This window comes from Ixodes scapularis, unplaced genomic scaffold, assembly GCF_016920785.2.
Source record: "Ixodes scapularis isolate PalLabHiFi unplaced genomic scaffold, ASM1692078v2 PGA_scaffold44__24_contigs__length_19508400, whole genome shotgun sequence".
Classification (NCBI taxonomy): domain Eukaryota; kingdom Metazoa; phylum Arthropoda; class Arachnida; order Ixodida; family Ixodidae; genus Ixodes; species Ixodes scapularis.
This window is the reverse complement of record NW_024609873.1, coordinates 7204569-7221220: the sequence shown is the minus strand read 5'-3', so window position 1 is coordinate 7221220 and position 16652 is coordinate 7204569. Positions and strand designations below refer to the sequence as shown.

At 50.7% G+C, this 16652-nt stretch overlaps 3 protein-coding genes across 4 annotated transcripts in view; 2 read left to right on the top strand and 1 right to left on the bottom strand.

Moving 5' to 3' along the window:
* Window positions 1-16652, top strand: part of LOC8051298 (adenylate cyclase type 1) — a 368813-nt gene that overhangs the window by 110567 nt on the left and 241594 nt on the right. The gene's annotated exons all lie outside the window — the stretch shown is intronic.
* Window positions 885-6758, bottom strand: LOC115316537. Its single transcript, XM_042293123.1, has one exon. It carries the CDS (start codon window positions 6370-6372, stop codon window positions 1786-1788), a length of 4587 nt encoding a protein of 1528 aa, XP_042149057.1. The 5' UTR covers window positions 6373-6758; the 3' UTR covers window positions 885-1785.
* On the top strand, window positions 9853-16000 carry LOC120838289 (protein ANTAGONIST OF LIKE HETEROCHROMATIN PROTEIN 1-like). The gene is made up of 6 exons (XM_042293097.1): window positions 9853-9977; window positions 10070-10201; window positions 13095-13224; window positions 13439-13582; window positions 13707-14014; window positions 15613-16000. Exons 1-6 carry the CDS (start codon window positions 9853-9855, stop codon window positions 15998-16000), a joined length of 1227 nt encoding a protein of 408 aa, XP_042149031.1.

Sequence of the window (16652 nt, the reverse complement as noted above, 5' to 3'; positions counted from 1 at the left end):
CATTCCATTGAAAGATGGTAGCTCGTTGAATTTGATCCTCAATGAGAGAACCATCCTTGGATAAATGGGATGGCTGTATCGATAATTTTAGTTAGAGTGCTGGCAAATGGTGTTGAGAGTTGTTGAAAGAAGACTCGGAGAGCATTGATTGCAGCCAGTAAAAGGTCACCGATATTCAGCGATGGAGAAGGTCTCGATGAGGTTTCCGGCAACGCTTGCCTTTTTGGCTCAGGAGATTTCTCGACGTTCGACGTGTCCATCGCTTGTTCCTTGTCGGCATCGACTTGATGGAGGTCAGGTCCAGTATTTCCTTTTCTGACGAACTCAGTCGAATGATGTTTTTGGCAATTATGCTGGGATTCCTCGACAGTGGGAGCTGGTGCCGTGGGATTAGTTGGTGTTTCCGCGACCTTGTCTGTATTGGCAGCCCTGTTAGGGAGGGGAGGAAACATTGCCGTGTCGTTAAGAGGAACTTCATTGTCCGGGGTTGGTTTCTTGGGGTTTAACTTGCGCTGGGCAACAACCAATTGTCTATTGCTGCCTTCTTTGGATGTTGACTGTGGCATCACGTTTTGTAGTTTTCCAGGTATTTCCCGAGGTGCTTCAGGAGCAGTAGACGATGACACTTTTTTGACAGCTGCCTTCGCCGTGCGGTAGTCTGCATGATTGGAGCGACGATATTCAGCAACGGCCTTTTCTTCGTGCCATTTAGGACATTGGCGTGAGGTAGAGGGATGTTCAAGTCCACAATTGACGCAATGTGGTGTCTCGTCACAATCGGCACTGTTGCGTTCGGGAGGGTGGCGACCTCAGGCGCGGAACCAAGAGTTGGGGCTGCGGCTCGCTGCTACCATGGCCCCGAGGAAACAGGCCTGGAGTGGGAGTACTGAAGGAGAACTTTTATATACAGTGAATATACAAGAGCATGGTCGACTAATTAATCGGCAATCGGCAGTCTGCAGTCGGCGGCTTCGGGCTCTCTGAGCCCAAGTTATATAGCCCTTCGAGGGCGAGAAGGCCCTCTGAGAGAGAGGAGCCTTCCCCGGTGCTGGAGTGTTCACGAGGTGTCCGAAGTGCGGGGGCGGCTGAGGCAATTTCCCGGTGTTCTTTCAGCGAGGGGCAGATGATGTAACCCCTCGACGTTCTTGCCGCGCTCCAGTGGCTGATGTAAGGAGTCGACGTTCTTGCTGAAACTCAACACCAACAGACCCACACACACACAGGCACGCACACGTACGCCGGTGTTTCTCCTTGCGAGGGCCCGCGATTCCAGATGGTCTCGTGGCTTCAGGAAGACGTTCTGTTTTTAGTTTAAAGCCCCCAGTGAAGGCCGTCGCAACAGTCCCTCCGCCGCCCGGAAGTCGGTCCCGAAGAGAAGAGGTCAGCAGCCACTCCTTTGAGGGACCGCAGTAGTGCCGATGAGGAGGTGGATCACCGTCTCCGGCTTTTCTTGAGTGCCGGGCATTCTCTCTGCTCATCTCCAAGCGCTTGGGGCAGCTTGCGAAAAATCTTGAGAGGATAATAAAATTGAACCAAGACCGCACTGCAAATGCGCATCTAGCAAACCCCTTCGAACACACACCAGGCACTAAAAGGTATGAAAATCGCTCTTAGCAAGATCATAAATAAAACGAAACCCCTACCAGGGCTCGGCACCCGCAAGAAAGCAACAAAAGGCACGAAGCCAAAATCAATAGTATCCCAGCTTGGGTACAATTGTTTAGCAAAATAAAGTAAATTTTTGGCATCCATGAGCTCGCTCAGTAAAGACTTGTCTCTACTCACTTATGAGCGTCGGCTCAAGCCATCCGCGTTGGTGTGCAGTTTACCCTTTTTGTACCTGACCTCAAAAGAAAACTGTTGCAAAGCTAGGCTCCAGCGAAGGAGTCGGCCATTTTTGGGCGACATATTCTGCAACCATTGGAGGGGACAATGGTCCGTCTCGATGATGAACCTCGAGCCTGCCACATAGCACGCAAGCTTTTGCACGGCCCACACCAAGCAAGCGCACTCTTTTTCCGAAGCGCTGTAGGCTTCTTCGCGAGTTGTCAGCTTTCGACTGACGTACAAGATGGGATGCTCCTCGCCTAAGTCGTCCCTCTGGCTTAGTACGACCCCAAGACCGCGGTTGCTGGCGTCGCACTGAATGATAAACGTGCGCTCATAATCTGGCGCCCTCAGGACTGGTTTGCTCATTAGAGCCTTCTGCAGAGCGCGAAAAGCCTGCTCTTTTCGATCATTCCAACGAACCTCTTGAGGCTCTGTCTTTCGGAGGGCGTCAGTGAGTGGGCTAGCAACATCCGAATAATTTGGGATGTAGTGTTGGTAGTATCCTGCAATGCCTAGGAAAGACCTAATGTCTGTTTTTGTGAGCGGTTGAGGAAACTCCTCGATGGCTGCAAGCTTTACCTCGGACGGTCGGCGGCAACCGCGACCCATCACGTGTCCCAAGTACGTTACTTCTCCCCTTCCCAATTGACACTTTTCCGCCTTTACGGTGAGGCCTGCGTCTCGGAGTCGTTCGAAAACAACCCGAAGATGTGCAAGATGTTCGTCCCAGGACTCGGAAAACACGGCGATGTCGTCCAAGTACGGAACGGCAAACTCCTCTAGACCTCGGAGCACCCGATCCATTAAGCTTGAAAAACAAAACGGTGCATTTTTGAGGCCGAAACTGAGGACACGAGGCCGGAACGTTCCAAAGGGGGATATAAAAGCGGCATACCGGCTCGCTCTCTCCGAAAGGGGGACCTGCCAGTAGCCTCGAACAAGGTCCAACGTGGAGATATACTTGGCAGCGCTCACCATCTCCACCCGTTCTTCAATATTGGGGATGGGATACGTCTGATCTTTGGTGATAAGGTTGAGGCGCCGGTAGTCAACGCACGGGCGAGGTTCTTTTCCCGGTACCTCCACAAGTATCAAAGGAGAAGTGTAGTCACTCTCTCCTGCCTCAATCACCCCCAGATCAAGCATGCGCTTCACCTCCCGCTCCATGATTTCCCTCTGTCTAGGCGAGACTCGGTAGGGCTTTGACCGCACGGGCTGGTCGGTGGTAAGCTCGATGTCGTGAACTACAAGATCGGTTATTCCTGGCTTACTCTGGAACTGATCTATAAACTCCCCAAAGAGTGCCTTCAGATCACCTAGTTGCCTTGGTTCCAAATCAGCCGACACAACAGCCTTCTCGAGTACATGTTCGACCGAGCACGCGATCGGGGTTTCACTAATCTCGGGAAACTCAAGACTGACCTCCTCGGGGTGGTTTACCGTCAAACTCATCACAGTCTCACGTTGCCGGTACGGCTTCATTAGATTGCTGTGATACACTTTCTGGATTTTACGTTTCCCGGGCGTGCTCACGACGTAGTTCACGTCCGAAAGTTTATGCAACACTTCCACGGGTCCTTCCCATTGCACCTCGAGCTTATTCTTCGTCGATGGTCTCAAAAGCATCACCTTGTCGCCGACGGAAAAGGTTCGCGGCTTAGCGGTTTGGTCGTAATACCGCTTTGCCTTCACCTGAGCGTCCTTCATATTACTTTCGGCAATACTTCGACTGCGGTTCAGGCGATCAAGAAGCTCGAGCACGTACTCCACTACAGTGGGGTCTTCCCCGTGACCCTCCCATGATGACTCTCTTAGCATTTGGAGCGGAGATCTCAAAGATTGGCCGTATACTAGCTCGGCGGGGCTAAAACCAGTTGCCTCGTGTGGCACTGATCTCAAAGCAAACATCGTTGCTGGGAGGCATGCCTCCCAGTCAGTCTTGTGCTCATAACACAATGCTCGCAGCACCCGTTTCATCACCGAATGCCATTTTTCTACGCTGTTGGATTGCGGGTGGTAGACGGAGCTATGAATCAACTTAATACCACATCTCTCCAAAAACGTAGTGGTCAGAGCACTGGTGAACACACTACCCTGATCGCTTTGGATTTCTGCGGGAAATCCAACGCGTGCGAACACCGAAAGCAACGCGTTCACCACTTCCACAGAGCTGAGCTCTTTTAGCGGGATCGCTTCGGGAAACTTTGTCGCGGGGCAAAGAATCGTCAGGATGTGGCGGTATCCCGACTGTGTAACGGGGAGGGGGCCAACCGTGTCGATAACCAAACGGCGAAAGGGTTCTGTGATTATTGGCACGAGCTTTAGCGGTGCCTTGGTCTTGTCATGTGGTTTTCCGATTCGTTGACACGTGTCGCAGGACCGGACGACCTCCTCAACCTCTCTGAAGCACCCCGGCCAGTAAAACTCCTGGAGGAGGCGATCTTTCGTTTTTCTCACTCCTAAGTGTCCTGACCAAGAGTTGCCATGCGCTAGGTGGATGAGATCGCGCCGGTACTTTGCAGGTACCACAAGCTGATCAAATTCAATACCCTTTCGGTCTTTATACTTCCGATACCACACCCCTTTCCTTTTTTGGAAAGCTACATTCCGTCGGGAGACTCCTTCTTCCGTTCTCGACCTCAGATCCTTAATAGTGGGGTCTGCTTCCTGCTGTGCGATCAGAGAATCGCGATCGACACCCAGCAGTTTCTGCAATTCACCCGACTCGGGGGTAACACAGAGGCCTTCGGAACCCTCCATGTCGAGACACTTTTGAGCCTTCCCTTCCGAGGTTTTCTCTACCGGTGTTTCTTGTTCTTTTCGCCTCTCTGGATCGGCAGCGCCAACGTCACCCCTGACAGCCGAACGCGAGGCGTTCGAAAGTGGGGTTCTCCCGGTGGGAACGTCTGCCTCATTTCCGTACTCTAGTTTTGCTGCCAAGTCTCGGGCTTTAGCCCTAGTTAAGGCCAGGACGGTGCCCTCACAAAACGTTTGGCCTCTCTCCCGCAGCAGCTCCTCCGACCTGTTGGAAAACAGGTACGGATACCCCAACGGGAGATTGGCCGACACGGCCGCCTCCGTCTCAAGGGCGCCGAAAGGACCCTCGATGCGCACCCTGGCGACCGGCAGGCACACGCTATGCTCTTCGACCACCTGTTTAATCCACGCGCACTGTCCCGTGTACTTCGTAGAGTCTACGTAAGAGGGGTGAATCACATCCATAGTGGCGGCCGAATCGCGAAGCACTCGGCACTGCCTGCCGTTCACCGTTAGGTCGCGCAAATATGGCTCTAGTAACCGGAGGTTCTCTTCGCCATCGTTTACGTAGGCGAAGACCACCTGGGGCTCTCTGCATCCGGCCGCGACATGACCGGGCTTTTGGCAGTTATAGCATGTTAGGGGCCGGCGAGCCTCAAATGACTTCTTTTTCTCGTGATCCACCCTGCCATCGGCGCCGTCGCCGGCCTCTCCTTTCGTTCGCGCTGGTTCCTTCCGGTTTTCGCCCTCGACCCTCTTTGGCCGCCCGTCTCTCGAAAATCGACCCCCTGGCCACCTCCCGTCATCTCTTTTGCCAGGCGGGAACGCTTTCTCTTTACGCGGGTGACCTTTCTCGTCTAAGGCCCGGCGAGTCGCAAACTCTTCCGCCAGCTCCGCGGCCCTCTGAACAGCCCTTGCGTCCGGCTTATCCTGAACCCAAAGGCGGGTCTCCTCAGAGATGCGACGCAAGAACTGCTCTAGGCAAATGCACTCCACTACTTTATCGTGGTCCCCGTGCGCGTCTACGCCTTTGAGCCATTCCACTAGATTTGCTCTCAAATTGTAAGCAAACTCCGGAAATGACTCGTTCGGCTTCTTCTCGGCGCTACGAAAACGCTGCCGAAAGGCTTCAGCGGAAAGACGATACTTTCTAAGGAGGCTTGTTTTGACCTTTTCATAGTCCTCCGCTTCGTCTTTCGTGAGCCTTGCGACCACGTCTGCCGCCGGACAAGGAAGAAGCGTTAAGAGACGCTGCGGCCAGGTTTGCCTAGCGAACCCGACCTTTTCGCAAGTGCGCTCAAAGTTCACCAGGAACAAACCAACGTCCTCTCCGATTTTAAAAGGCTGCATTAAGTTCTTCATCTTAAATGATTTGCCTTCTCCTGTGCTGGATGCCGGGCTGCCCTCCCGATCACCCCTTGACTTTACTAGCTCGAGTTCAAGCCTCTTCATCTCGAGCTCCTGCTCTTGGCGTTTCAATTCCGCCTCTTGTCGTTTCAATTCTGCCTCTTGCGACTTGAGTCTGTCGCTCCGCTCCTGCTCTTGTCGTTTCAATTCCGCCTCTTGCGACTTGAGTCTGTCGCTCCGCTCCTGTTCCTCTAGTTCCCTTTTCTCTTTGTCTATTCTCTGCACTTCCTCCCAACACTCGGATAACTCGGCCTCATCTGTACCAAAGTCGAGAATTGCCTTGATAATGATCGGCTTTCTTTTTAATCCCCTGATATCCACACCTAACTCCTCGCAGATACGTATCAATTCTGGCTTACGCAGCGAATTGAGGTCCATGATCGTTCCGAGCACTGGCTAAATCCCAAAACTACTATTATGACGTGCAACAAATGCTGCGTCACAGATAGCCACAAAACAAAACACCCGCTTTACACTATTTAACCCAGAAGGTAAAGCCTGGTGAGTACTCAAAGGGAAAAGCCAGACACTCACCCACAAGTGTGATCAATGGTCTGCGTGGAGTCGATCCCACCGCTGCCACCAGTTGTTGCGTTCGGGAGGGTGGCGACCTCAGGCGCGGAACCAAGAGTTGGGGCTGCGGCTCGCTGCTACCATGGCCCCGAGGAAACAGGCCTGGAGTGGGAGTACTGAAGGAGAACTTTTATATACAGTGAATATACAAGAGCATGGTCGACTAATTAATCGGCAATCGGCAGTCTGCAGTCGGCGGCTTCGGGCTCTCTGAGCCCAAGTTATATAGCCCTTCGAGGGCGAGAAGGCCCTCTGAGAGAGAGGAGCCTTCCCCGGTGCTGGAGTGTTCACGAGGTGTCCGAAGTGCGGGGGCGGCTGAGGCAATTTCCCGGTGTTCTTTCAGCGAGGGGCAGATGATGTAACCCCTCGACGTTCTTGCCGCGCTCCAGTGGCTGATGTAAGGAGTCGACGTTCTTGCTGAAACTCAACACCGACAGACCCACACACACACAGGCACGCACACGTACGCCGGTGTTTCTCCTTGCGAGGGCCCGCGATTCCAGATGGTCTCGTGGCTTCAGGAAGACGTTCTGTTTTTAGTTTAAAGCCCCCAGTGAAGGCCGTCGCAACAGCACCCTCGTGCTTGGTGCCGCATCGTATGCACAAAGGTGATATGCACGCTGCTGCGACGTGCCCTAGTCGTCCACATAGCTTGCATTGTGTTGGCTTCTCTAAGTACTGGTTTACCTTGTGGCGTACGAAGCCAATGTGAACAGTATCTGGGGCATGTGAAGTTGAAAATGTAAGTGCTACAGACTCTGATATTCCCAGCCTGCGTACCCTTATGACGGAGGGTTCTGATTTTACGCATTCGAGAATTTCCTTCTCGGTGATGTCAACCGATACACCATGAATCACACCAACTGCCATACTGCTCGTGCGTGGTTCATATGCTCTTACTTGAATGCCACACAATGTGGTGATGCGCAGAAGTGTTGTGGTTGTGTCAAAGTTACGTGTGTCCACGGCGAGGATATTTAGTCTTGCGTTAGTGCGAATGCTTATGATTCCTTCTGGGCAGTTGGCTTTTAGAGCACTGGTTAGCTTGACAGGATTAAGGGTTTTTATTTTGATCTGTGGATCTTGCGGTGTAAATATGACAACGTTTCCTAGTGCTGTGCCGTTAGGAATGGTCGTGTTCGCACTAGATCCAGAGCTTTTCCGGACTCGCTTCTTTCTTTTAGGGAGCAGAAATTCGCCTTCATCATCAGTTGAAGCTTCGCAACTTGATATTTCAGTTTCTGTCTCATAAGTTGTATTTTTCTCGATAGCTTGTTGTGGGTCATCTTGCCTTTGGGATGTAGTAGCCGGTGGAAGTGGTGAGGTCATTACCAGTCCTTGCGTCTCGTTAGAAAGGTGCTCACTCATGAATGTTGAGGGTGGTAGGTCAGGCCCTGGGTTGCTCTTGAAAAGGGAAATTCGGCGTTGTGGCAATCTAGACGATGCAGATGATCGGGTCCATGGGGCCGATGATGTTTCGAAGCCAAATATTTAGACTTGGGATCTTCTGACAGCTCCGTGGTCTGTAGAGGAGGCTTCTAAGATGTCCTTTTCGTTGGTAAATGTTTTCAGAAACCCAAAAACGCAAAATTATTTGCAAAATTGCCGAGCACTAACAAAAAAGCGTTCGTAGAGCACGGCAGCTTCCTGGATGAGCTTCGTACCGGGAAGCGTTCGTGTAATCACTACTGCTTGGTGCAGTTGCGGTTGTATTGCACTGGCTAAATTTCGTATCTACAGTTAAGGGACAAGTCACCCGTCGTGCTAGCATCGAGTTTGTCTAAACATACAAGCGTCACAATTTTAAATGTTTCGTACCTTAATAGGTATTTCTTAAAAGTCTGCGCCAACGTTCGTCGTTGCTGGATTATACTTTGGCACGTATCGAACACGAAGCCCGCGTCAGGGTTCGGCGAGCGCTCGGATCCGATCACGCGCTTCGTGTCCGAGCAATGGCGACTGCCAATGTGGCTTGATAGACATTTAAAAAAAATGTTTATTGGCGTTCGAAAGCTTTCCCACGTAGAGCGTTGCTCTATCTGTGTTTTCAAGTGACACGACGCCGTAACTCTGATCAACTCGAGTACGTCTTGGAACACAAGTTCGCGGAGTACCGAAACTTAAAAGCTTCGTTACGGAACCGCCTTCGCGGCGCTGCAGTCTATGGCTTCAAAATGGCGGTCCTGTTTAGTCAAATCGAATCGGAGCGAGCCAGCGTTGTTAGAGCAACTCTGGCACCAACCTGTGCTGTAGCGCTGCTGCCGCGGCGGCAACTTTATCAGCTACCGGAGCGGAGAAGATGGACAGTCGTGCTGTGATACACGCGCACGCGCAACGTCACCACGAAGCGACGAAAACGAGGGGGAGGGGGAAGATGGCAGAAACGCGCGAAACACATGCACGACGAAACCGTCCGATCCGACGTACCAACTGCACGTCGGATCGGACGGGAGCGAGGGTTTTCGTAGCACCGGAGAGCGTTGAAAACCCTCGCTTCCGACCGTCGTATTGCCTGATCCGACGTCGGATCGGACGGTTTCGTCGTACATCGGTTTCGCGCTTTAAACCTGCTCAGTGATACACGCACAACGTGCCCACTGTCGGCCGCCGCAGCAACCGCTATGTGACTACGCAGCGTCCTCCACGGCCTATCCGGCGCGTGCCACGCCGCTTATCGCCTACCGTTTACGAATACGCGTCCGGGACCCATATCCAGATTTTCCGCCAGCGACGAGTCGATTTCGCTACTCGCGAATCCGCCCGCGCGAATCCTCATGTGTAAACGCGCCGTTCGACCTAAAGCGCAGACCGCATGGAGCGTTTTTCTGCACGCGAAAACGCGACGCGCTATGAACGCTCGCGCGGAAGCTGACGCGGGGGCACCCGCATGCACCCAAAGCCGAGCGGGCCGGCCGCGCGTTATCACCGTTGCCAGATAACAGAATTCTCAACGCGCGATGTAATTGCTCACGCAAATACTACAAAATAAGAGTTAAAGTAACAAATAAGTAAATAAAACGAGTTTTTGTGGCAAAACTAACACTTTTTTAATTTTTATGTGGCCAATAAAAATGTTTTTGAACATTTTGAATTGCGCTGAATACGAAACAGCGTACTGAGCCAGCCGCGTCGCGAGTGGTGTGTTGATCGGGTTGTTCGTGTTGCGTCCTCTCCTGCGCTGAAGTTCAAGTGAAGTTTACTTTAGTGGAAGCTCTATTTGCCAGAAACTGAGATTTGCTCTAGTCCAGTATGGAGCGAAAGCGAAAGCTCCTCCTGCTAAGAAGTATGCTTGTGCTAAAGCAGGCACAGCTGGAGCATAGATCATCTCCCTGGGTGCGTCCTGTGTGGCTGAACAGAAAGGTTGAAAGCGAATACTACACAGCGGTAAGCACCTTTTTATTACATCTGCCGTATAATTAACTTCAAAAATCTATGAAACTAACTTTTCCGTTTACTCTAGATGCAGGTCATGAGAGATCAAGATCCCCAGTTTTTTTTAAAGATTTTACCGCATGTCGCCGCAGCTTTTCGACAAGCTACACCGGCTTGTTGCCGAGAGGCTGACGAAACAGCACGTCGTGCGGGAGCCGATCACCTCCGGCGAGCGCCTGGCGATCACGGCAGAACCACTGCCGTGATTGCACCTGGTTTCTATTTCTTTAGCTGTCGACCCGTTGCTTTCAGCTTTGTCTTGTGTTCTCTTCATCTCTGTGTGTCGTCGTCCCAGTCGCGCTGTTTTTCAACATGAACCCATTACACTCACCACATTTTTTGCATTGATTAGACAAGCTCCCCACGAGTGGTGTGCCATATTCATTTACACATTAATTTTCTTATTTCCTACTTAGGGGTCAGTAGGCATGTCAACCTTTTCTACGCCCTGGGGACAAATGCACTTTTGTTTTGGTGAAAAAAATAAATTGTAATTTAGTATGGTGCACCTCTCGCACCTTCAGCATAGCATTCCAGTGGACAGTAGGTTACTTCATTTGACTGATTAGTTAGTTCAACCAGTTCTTGATTCAAGCCATGTGTCAATCCACATCCAAATTCAAATACCTTATTGTTAGGAGAAGCATTGAAATGATTATCAGTGATGGAAGTGCTGCGCCAATTGCGCCAAATTGCGCCAAGGACGCAATCCTGCTACATGTAGCGCCAAATTGTCATTTTACCGAAGAATTGCGCCATGCCTGCGCCGAGATGAGATGTAGCAATAAAAAATAAAAATTGAAGTCTTATCGGAGCGCGTGGCGGTTCCGCGGTATTTTCCGCGCCGCAACTGTTACGCAAACCGAAACTGCGAGGGCGCATTATCATCATCATCATTGAAAGGAACAACGTTAGCAACATCTGAGACCAAAGCCGCAGAGGCTAAGCGAAAAACCATCCCACTGAGCAGCCTCTTTAAAAAAAAAAGGCCGAGCTTGTGGATGTTTTCAATGTTGGCCCGCCTAGGGTGCCTCAATGTCCTTCTGTTTAGGGTGATGCCAACCATTGTTATACCCGATGCCGACAGCACGCGCTCACGGGAAAAATACAAAGAAATCGACGTGGGACAAAATGTCGCCATAGCACAGTCAGCGCCACAAACGCGTGCAGGGGCACGCTCTTTCACGCGCTTCTGAACAAAAAATGAAAATAAAAGTGTGGGTCAAAATGGCCGGATGTCTCCACCCTAAGTACAGTGTTCTAGAGGGTGTAGTGGCAAAAGCGGCGCCCGCTTACAATGAAGCGCGTGAAGACGGTCGACGTAGATACCGCGCGTGGCGCTGGAGTTCTGTGCCCTAGGAGAATTAATGGCACGTGTGCGATGAACGAAGAAGACGACGAGGGAGACGCGGTACGCTTCTCCAAAATGTAGCACCGTAGAACTTCTTTCGCCGCTATTAAGCCTGCAGCCCAAGTGATAGTGTTGCTGAACGATCTGTCAGTACTGGGGGGGGGGGGGGGGGAGTCGATATTAATTAAATACTCTTCCTCAAAACACGCAAATATTTCAAGTAGAGGATAGCACACACTCTAGAGGCATTAGTCCAAAGGCTGAACTAGAATTTTTATGGTGTACCGCAGGAAATGCTATAAGCACGAGCCCCTTGCTCTGGGGCAGATCTCGGCGGCACAAGCTCTCGTGCAGTAAGGGCAGCTGTCAACGTTATGAGCTCGCGCTTCCAGCCTTCGCTGCGGTACAACATAAGGTGAAACGGAGTATACAGAACTACGTTAGCAGTTGTTTCACACCGCGAAAAGCTACAGTCAAACCACAGTAGTAAGCGCCGAACAGCGCTGATGATGGGGCTGACGGGGGCGCGCTCCTAGGGCACAGAACAGCAGCGCCATGGTGTCGTCTACGCGCAAAATCTTCACAAAGCAGCCGCCGCTTTTGCCACTACAACCCCCTCTAGAACACTGTAACCCTAAGCAAAGCGCACATGAAGGCACCCTAGGCCCGCCCTGTCCCCTTGCGCTAGCTACCAGCGAAGTCAAAGCTAGCGCGAGCCCAATGCTCTGTGCATTCCTGACTCGTGCGTGGGCACGTGCAGTGTGGGCAGCGTTACGGGCTCCATGCGCGCGCTTGTAGCTTCGGCTGCGCTCACACCGAAGCTGAAACGAAGTATAGTTTAGTTGCACCAAACTCTGGATGTAGTGCTGGTAAAGCCTCACCGTCCTTTTCGGAGCACAAAGCACTGCGCGACTTGCGCGACTGCGGTGTCTGCCCCGAGGGTGTCGCTTCTCTGCAGCGCGTCCGTGCATGCCAAGGAGCGCACTCAATGGGTTAACTCGCCATGGTCCGATCGTGACTTCGCCAGCACATCGAAAATGAATCGGAATTTTTGAAGCGAATATCAGATACCGCAATATTTGAAGCTGCTGCCCGAAAGACAGCTCTAATCTGAACTAGAACATTCCACAACAGTGAGGGTCGTTAGATGCTGCTGCAGATACCTTAAAAGAAGCGCAGGCTGATAAAACTAAATATACTGTACCATCAGAACACAGTGTGACATATTTAATTGTATTTTTTTTTATCTGACAAGCAGATAAACTTTATTAAAAAAAAAATGTTTTTCTTGTGTTTACTTTGTTGAATCTTCTATATCTTGTCTTAAAAAGGCGACAGGCGCTGTGTTCCAATAATAGAGATGGGCTTTATATATCAATGCAGCATTATTTCATTTTCAAGTAATATGCCAACATATGCCGGACCCTGCTCCAAAAGGGCCACTGCCGGCTCCAAAACAGCATTTTGCCTGCTACAAGGCCTGCTCCAAAAGATCAAATGGCACTTCCATCACTGGATTATACATGCAATAAAAACTGTATCAGGACAGTGGAAGATCAGTAATTCAAACTAACATGCAGGTCACATCCGAATCTTATCATTTGAAAGCTATAATTTGAACTCCGCATTATTCAAAGAAATTTTTGGTCCCATTCGAGTTTGAATTAACGAGATTCCACTGTACTGATTGTAGGTAACAAACAGAATGATTAATTTTTCTATAAGATGGTCATCTTTTGTACAGGTACTTATGCTCTGGCAATCCCATCATGGATATCGCCATGGAGTTCCGGGTCGGCCTTGAGACGGCCCGTGAAGCAATTCACTTGACGTGTCAGGTGTTGTGGGAGGAGCTGGCCCCCCGTTACATGAAGGTATGTACGATAACAAAAGTTTAGCTTATATGTCTGAAATGTTTAGGGAAACAAATCCGCCTGTTGCCAAGTTTTCTAAGGTTACGAACACTTTGTTTTGTGCCGTAACCTGGTGCCAAAACTAGTTTCACGGTGCATAAAGAGTACATGGCCTATAATAGTACTTGTGGAATATAATGATAGTTATTGTTAAGTGATTTGTTATTCTTTGCAGCCTCCCAGTGAACAGGACTGGCAAACCATCGCAGATGCCTATTGGATGCGGTGGCAATTCCCAAACTGCCTGGGGGCTGTCGATGGGAAACATGTGCAGGTTGAAGCACCAGCCAACTCGGGCAGCCTCTACCACAATTACAAGGTATAGAAAGAAGAGCTAAAATCAAAATTCAATGCATGCAGATTTTGTGCCCTAAAATTTGCACATGTTTACATCGAGGCTTGTTCTAAATGCACTTGTACCATGCTCATTTTTTTCTTTTCAGGGCACTTTCTCTATCGTGCTGATGGCTGTGGCCGACAGCAGTTACGTCTTCCGGCTGATTGATGTCGGCGCTCCTGGTCGCATGAGTGACGGCGGGGTCTTAAAGAGGTCCCCAATTGGCCAGCGTCTCCAAGCTGGCTTGCTCGGACTGCCGTCCCGTGCCCAGCTCCCCGGCTCCAAGATGATACTGCCCTACACATTCCTGGGCGACGAGGCCTTCCAGTTGAGGCCCGACTTCATGAGGCCATATCCTGGGTCGAGGGAGGAACCAGCCGAGCGCTGTTTCAATTACCGACTGAGCCGTGCACGGTGGGTCAACATAAGGCATTTCATTTGGCACATTTACAAATAAATTAAATTACATGCTAGTGTTACTTTAGACTCTCTTGTCTGACAATTTACCTTCCTGTATATCTCTGCTTATGGGTCCTGGCGTTCTCGGGGTCAGGGAGAACACCAATGTTCACGACATGATCAAGGACCTTTAGTTCACCATAGGTGAACCGACACTTTGTTGGCTTGAGTGACATGCCGGCAGTCTTGATGGCTTGAAGCACGGCTCAAAGTCGCCTCGTCTTGGATGTTTGTCGAAATCCCATGAAAATACCACGACATCGTCCAGGTAGACAAGGCAGCTCTGCCATTTCAGACCTGCTAGCACGGTATCCATAACACGCCGGAAGGTGGCTAGTGCTACACAAAGTCCGAACAGCATCACTTTGACCTCATACAGTCCATCGGGAGTGACAAAGGCAGTTTTCTCGCCTTTGTCGAATTCAAGCTACCTGCAGTCACTCTTCAGGTTCATGGACGAAAAATATCGGGAGTGGCGCGGTCGGTCTAACGTATCGTCGATGTGGGGGAGCGGATAGTCGTTCTTAGTCACAGCATTCAGTCGACGATAGTCCACGAAAAAGCTCAGGGTTCCGTCCTTCTTTACAAGGACGACTGGCGATGCCCACGGACTTCTTGAGGGTTGAATGATGTTGTCGTCGAGCATCTCCTGCACTTGATCTTGAATCACCTTCCTTTCCTTTAAGGAGACTCGGTACGGCAAGTGGTGGACAGGGAGCATGTCGCCGTCGGTAACAGTGCAATGTTTCGCCACTGGTGTTTGGCGAACTTTCGAAGACGTGGCAAGGCAGTCGCTGTATTCAGCGAGAATATCAATTAGTTGCCAGCGCTTTGGAGCTGGGAGCTCGGGGTCGATGTCGAGCTGCAGCAGCAACACGCTTTTGTGCTGTGATGGCGAGGTTTCCTCAGAGATTGCGGTGACCACGACTGGCACCTGAAGCTCCTCAATGTGGCCCACGGTGGTACCCTTTGTTAAGTGCTGCGGGTCCTTGCGAAAGTTTGTCACGAGAACAGTTGTACATCCTTCTTGGAGGTCTGTTATGCCTCATGCGACGCCGGCGTAGAAGATTCAGCGCGTAGAACATTCCGACTTCGAACAAGCGACAGAGTTCTAGAATTTGCCAGAACGCGACAATTAGAAAAATAACAAAAAGGTGCCTCCGTTACTAGGTATCGAACCTCGACTCTGCGTGGGAGCCACACTATAACTGTTCGGCCACGGGTGCGCTGCCTAGTTGGTCAGCTGTGCGCGCGGCAATACCAAGTTCTATGAATAGGGAACGACTTTGCTGCTTGAAGAAACAAGAAATGTACGGTGTCCAATAATGAGTTTCCCTGTAATCTATTGACTGTGAATTGCCGATGGCATATCGACTGGTCTCGCTGATCTCGTGCTTCTACATGATGGCATAGAATAATGGGTATAAACCACTTTTGGTGTATACTTTAAACTGCTTTGAAGACAGATTGCACACAGGCAACTCACACCTCAGATTTGCTTGCTTTTTTTTTTTTTTTTGTTAGTAAATGTGATGCTGTTTTTTTTCCTGCAGGAGGTGCGTCGAGAACTCATTTGGCATTCTGGCTGCCAGATTCAGAATATTCAGGGGGCCCATTAAGCTAAAACCTGAGAACGCAGAAAAAGTTGTGAAGGCCTCCTGTGCTCTGCACAACTTCTTGAGCCTTGAAGTCGAAGGGCGGTCGGCGTACTGCCCTGCGGGCTTCGCAGACCATGAGGATGCCTTCGGCAAGGTTGTTGAGGGCCAATGGAGGAAAGAAACTGCCACAGACACGGCCACCTTCGACTTGGAGCCCACCCACGCAAGGAGGAGTAAGGAGACAGCACAGGCAGTGCGTGACCACTATGCGCAATTCTTCATGAAGGAAGGAAAAGTGCCCTGGCAGTGGAAGATTCTAGATATAAAAGAGCCAGACAACTGAACATCTTTGGACAAGTGGAGCACTTTGCTTACTTTACAGGTTTTTAGTCTGTGGCAGTTTTTATTGTAATTAGTGTGTAAAAAAGAGCCAAGAACGTTTTAGAATAAAAGAACATGAGTGCATCAATACTGTTCTTTCTCTTGCACGCTCAAATTATGTGTACAAAAATGACCAAACAGGAGACAAGGTAAAGCCCACAGAAGACAGTATTTCCTCATTTATTTACAAGGTGGATACTTTGCCGCAGTTTGCAGCAGCTCAATCTCCATGGCAGACCGTTGTTGCTTTGGGCACTGGCGGAGCTTCTCGGCTATCACTGAGCCGAAGTGTTCGGCTGAGTCTGTTTCCTTACATGCCAGTTGGCCAAGCAGGTTGATTTCTTTATCAAATGGCTTCTCGGCGCGTCGTTTCTTCTGAGGTGCGCCTGGTGCACCATTCATACCGATAGTAGAAACTGGATATGGACGGCTTGACGATGCACTTGGGCACGGTGGCTCTGTCACATTCATAGGCTCTTGGGACTCTGGCAGGATGCTTGCATCAGCGCTTGTGTCATCGCACATATGTTGGAGCAAAAGCTGTGCAGGGGAGAGCTCGCAGGCTCCTGTTGTGTGCGACCGGTCCTCCATTGCTGGCAAGTTTCCGCTGGTCC